The sequence below is a fragment of the Nicotiana tomentosiformis genome, chromosome 12 (assembly GCF_000390325.3).
Source record: "Nicotiana tomentosiformis chromosome 12, ASM39032v3, whole genome shotgun sequence".
In the NCBI taxonomy this organism is placed as follows: Eukaryota; Viridiplantae; Streptophyta; class Magnoliopsida; order Solanales; family Solanaceae; genus Nicotiana; species Nicotiana tomentosiformis.
The window spans coordinates 135816869-135822068 of record NC_090823.1 but is presented as its reverse complement, the minus strand read 5'-3'; the positions used below and the strand labels follow the sequence as shown (position 1 = coordinate 135822068).

The 5200-nt window shown below is 32.6% G+C and overlaps 1 protein-coding gene across 1 annotated transcript; it reads left to right on the top strand.

Annotated features, from left to right (window-relative positions):
• The first annotated feature begins 2062 nt into the window (after positions 1-2062).
• LOC138903544 (uncharacterized) lies at positions 2063-4539 on the top strand. Its single transcript, XM_070191856.1, has 2 exons — positions 2063-2980; positions 3886-4539. Exons 1-2 carry the CDS (start codon positions 2568-2570, stop codon positions 4397-4399), a joined length of 927 nt encoding a protein of 308 aa, XP_070047957.1. The 5' UTR covers positions 2063-2567; the 3' UTR covers positions 4400-4539.
• The last annotated feature ends 661 nt before the right edge of the window (positions 4540-5200 follow it).

Here is a 5200-nt window from a genome sequence, read left to right as displayed (position 1 = left end):
TTACGTAACTAACAGTAGATTAAATATTAATTTAATGCAACATAACTAATACATATTCTAATTGTCAAATAGGATTGATCGTAAAACTGTGACTTTGTGGGGTGACCTAGCAGAAAAATATGGTGAAATACTACGAGAATTGATAAATGAGCATCCTGTCGTAGCATTTTGTGTTGTGAAAAAGTCAACTTTTCAGGGTACGTATATCAAGAATATTTTATATAGACAGTTATTTTTTAATTTCCCAATTAAATTTGCACTAAGATTTATTTTGTCTTTTCTAAACAGGGGAGTTTGTAATATCTACTACTATTAGTATTGTGTTGATGAACCCGACATTTGAAAAAGCAATAGAGCTGCAAAATTGGTATTATTTTTTTCCCTCATAAAAATATTACTACTTATAGTATAGTTATGAATCATCTAATAATCCTCTAAATTCTATGCTAAAACACAGGCATGATAGTCTGAAAGAGGTCACGATAGGTGTGCTGTTTATATTGAGTCAGATGATGAGGAAAGAATAGTTGATGAAATTAAAAACTTCCAAGATGCGCGTTGGGTATCTCCGCCAGAAGCACTTTGGAGAATTTATGAGTTTAATCTCAATGAGATGCAACCTCCGGTCATTAACCTTCAGCTACATCTCCCAGATAAACAAGCAGGTATAATTTTTATATCTAAAGTGAACTTTGTTACAGTATTCTTTCTAATTAAGATTGAAGTGACCTGAAGAAGGTTATATAAGTTTCTAATAGAAGTTTAATAACAATATTCCATTGAGTATACTATGCTCAGTTGCATACTTCTGCCATGAATTTTTAAATCAAATTCATATTAAATTATGAAAACAGAAACAATTTACTGTCTTCATTTGTCTTCATTTTCGATAGTGCAGAACATGAAAGACCCTTTCAAACCTTTATTGTCTTCATTTTTCTTTAGTTCCCTATCTTCTACAGGATTTGTCGGGTCTCAGGATTTCAAATATATTAAGTTACAATGCAGGATTTTTCTTTTCATAACCATGATTATTTAATTCTCTTTATTACCTTCTAAGCTGCTACTTTTTTCCCCCAACTTTCAATGTCTCTTTCATATGCAATGAGTGACAAAATGCATTCCATGATATCCTGCTTTGACGAAGGTTCAAATTTGTGTATAGGTTATTGCATTTGCCACATTCACTGTTAAATACAAGTTTTTAATTCTTATGTCTTTTTCGGTCACATGAGATATATTGTGTTCAAATATGTTGTGCTCACGTTATTGGTTTTATAACTTTAACACAAGATATGCTGACCTATAATTTTATATCTTTATTTAGTGTACTACTGGAAAAGGCAAAATTTGCAAACTGTTATAGCATCAGACAATGTCAAAAAAACAATGCTCACTGAGTGTACCTATACAAAGAATTCCCGGAGTATTATGTATGGAACTCTCAATCAAGGACATGGGCAAAAAGACAGAAAAGATCGGTAATTGGTGGAATTGCTACAGGTAACGAAATTAATATTTCACTCAATAAACTTTTTATATCTTTTTAGAAATTTCATCTATTTTCTTTTTTCTTGAACAATGCAGCTAATCCTAGAGAAGGTGAAAGGTACTACTTGAGATTGTTGCTGAATCATGTCAAAGGACCTTTTCATTTGAAGACTTACTCATGGTTAATGAAAGAGAGTGTCAAACATTCAAGGAAGCTGCAAAAGAAAGAGGGTTACTAGAATCAGATAACAGTATTTCTGAATGCTTACGCGAGGCAATTCTCTTCAAAATGCCATCGGTTCTTAGAAATTTGTTTGCAACTATATTGGTACATTGTAATCCAGCTGACGTTAGAAAACTGTGGGACACATATTACGAGGATATGTCAGAGGACTTTAGAAGAATACATGAAAATTCGTCTGATACTCAACTGCAATGCACGTTGAAGAGCATTAATTATTTCCTACAAAGCATGAGCAAGAGTGAAAATGTCCCCACACAATGCAGAGAGATTATTGAAGAAAAGGCTATACAAGTATCTGAAGAAGATATTAATGCACAATCAAAGCTAAATCCTGAACAAGAGCAAGCTTTCAAGATTATATTGCGAATAGTCGATTCTGATAGAGCGGGTTTGTTCTTTGTGGATGGCCCAGGAGGAACCGGAAAAACATTCCTTTATCGTACATTACTTGCAAATGTCAGATCAAGAGGTATGATAGCATTAGCAACAGCAACAAGTGGCGTAGCAGCAATAATTTTACCAGGGGGTCATACCGCTCACTCTAGATTCGACATACCCTTTCAAACACACAAATATGTCGAAGCAAAGTGGTGGAGCTAAATTGATACGAAAAGCAAAGTTGATAGCATGGGATGAAGCGCCTATGACAAGGCGTCAAACTATCGAAACAGTTGATAGGAGCTTTCGAGATATAATGGATGTAGATGAACCGTTTGGTGGAAAAGTAATGGTTTTTGGAGGTGATTTTCGTCAAGTACTACCAGTAGTTCCAAAATCAACAAGAGCTGAGACTGTAAATGCTAGCTCAGTTAGATCGTACTTATGACCTAAAATGGAAAAGATTCAACTAACAAGAAATATGAGAGCAAGGACAGATCCAGCATTTAGTGATTTTTTGCTTCGCGTCGGCAATGGCGAAGAGCATACAATAAAAGATGATTTGGTCCTTCTGCTAGAACAACTGGTTATCAAGTCCAATGGTAATATCAGTGGTGAGGATCGTTTAATAAGCGAAATATATCCATCATTAAATGAAAATGGAAGTTGTGCAAAGTATATGACAGAAAGAACTATCTTAGCGAGCAGAAATGAATATATTGATCAACTAAATGAGATGTTGATTGTTAATTTTTCCGGTGAAAGCAAAACATTTATCAGTTTTGACTCAGCAGAAGATGATACCAACAACTACTATCAGGAAGAATACTTAAATACTTTAACACCAAATGATCTTCCACCACACGGGTTCGTTGTGCAGTTCATTATTTTAAATTAACATTCTATCTATTGTTAGTTACATAAAATAAATATTAAATAGCTTAAGTAATTATACATTACCTCTCATCCGTAACTATTATTTCCCTCCTACTATTTTTTGCTGTCCCTACTTGTGCCGTTACATTGATCAGAATGCAAACTACGTTTGCAAAAATTAGAAAAAATACAATACAAACTACATGTAACTAACAAAGTAATTATTAAGTACATTAATGGAAAAAAGCGAAATTACATATAAGTTTCTAAGTCAGTGAAACACAAATAAAGTGTACTTGAAGTTCTCGAAATTTTCTAGCTACTAGCATAAAAAATTCTAATACCATTAGGTTAAATTATTCTATGATATCTGTATCAGCTGAGTGTTGTTTGTTTAATTGAAAAAAAAAATTAGGAGATTTAAATAAATAAATAGAAGAAGGGGCATATTAGTCAAGTTGAAACCACATAACACCCTTTGCAATTTTTGGTGAAATTTTGGTCTGCAAAAAACCAGGTCACAACACCGCGTCTGGTTTATATCTGGAAAATAGCCATTTCAATTTCATTTTCTTGGCCAGCTATATCATCACTTTAATTTTAAGTGATAGTTAAAACTTAGGGTACGCATATACACACAAAGAAAGGCAATTAGGCATATAAGTATTGGATTTTCTTTCTTCATTCATGTAAACTCTTTAATGAATATTAGTTTTAAAGTGTGGTGCTGCAGAAAGAAGTTAACAAAACTTCGTAACTTCTCAAAGTTAATTGTAAGTTTTTAAAAACAAATTGAAGTGAGACCTGAAAATATGTTCCTTTTACTCTTTCTTTATCAACTTTTTGTTTTTGAAGATATCCTTATTAATTTAAAATTGATCTCCTATTGTATACAGGTTGATTTTGAAGAAAAATATACACATCATGTTACTAAGAAACTTAGATCCATCAAATGGCTTATGCAATGGTACAAGGATGGTATGTAGAGGTTTTGACAACAACGTCATACATGCAAAAATCATGATGGGTCAATGTACTTCCAAACATGTGTTCATCCCCATAATTCAACTTTCGCCTCCAGAAAATGAAGGGTATCCTTTTAAATTTATCCGAAAGCAATTTTCAGTACGCTTGTGTTTTGCAATGACAATAAATAAAGCACAAGGGCAAACAGTTTCAAATGTTGGATTGTATCTGCCGCAACATATTTTCTCGCACGGACAGCTATATGTTGCACTTTCAAGAGGAATATCATTATCCACAACAAAAGTTCTGGTCATGACGGAACAACCAAAGCGTCGGAAGGGAACATACACAAAGAACATCGTCTACCAAGAAGTCTTAGGTAAAAAATCATCACAATACATATTTCTATGCTATAAGTATATAATTATATTATTTATTATTTAACTAACATGACTAAATCGAATATTTGTGCACGTTTAGATGATGTTGTCCAATCAGTTTGAATTCATAACTTATACTAATGTAATGATATTTTCCGGCATTGAATGATTGTTGGATTGTATATAATTCTCTCATTTATTAAATTGCACACTCTTTTATATACATAATTGCCTAAATCATTAGATGCTATCATCAACGTGCAACGCACGTTCATAGAAACTAGAAAAAAAAAAAAATATATATATATATATATATATATATATATATATATATATATATATTGTGTGTGTAGGCGGTTTTCATCTCTCTTTATTCAAAATATCTTTTTTTTTTTAATTCTACAAAATCAACGTAAGTAACACTGGTAAAAGAATCTTAAAGCTAATTAAAGTGATATTAATTGTGTTGAATCCTAAAACTAAGCAAAACCTGAATCCTAAACCTAAGCAAAAACTGAATCCTAAACCAAAGCAAAGACACAGCGTATAAGTAACATTAACCTAAACAGAGAAAGCCGTATGTAACATAAGCGGCAGTTTTTGGTCTTTCCAAAAAGAAATTATTTGTACTTCGTCTTCAGATTATTAACTAGAGTAGTACGTTGTTTCACAAATAAAAGCGTGAATATGAATATGAATACGATCAAGGTTGGGCCAGTGGGAGGAAAGAACGGAACTGTTTGGGATGAAAAGGGAAGAGGTGAAATAGCCAAGATTTTTCTTTCCACTGGTTCAGATTATGTTTTGTCACTTCAATTCCTCTACGTTGAGAATGGTCAATTTGTTTTGTCTGACAGATATGGTG

Excerpts from the sequence above, each read along its gene's own strand:
- LOC138903544 (XM_070191856.1), top strand. The coding sequence starts at position 2,568 with ATGGAAAAGATTCAACTAACAAGAAATATGAGAGCAAGGACAGATCCA. Across the intron at positions 2,981-3,885 it reads AATGATCTTCCACCACACGG|GTTGATTTTGAAGAAAAATA; the intron begins GTTCGTTGTGCA and ends TATTGTATACAG.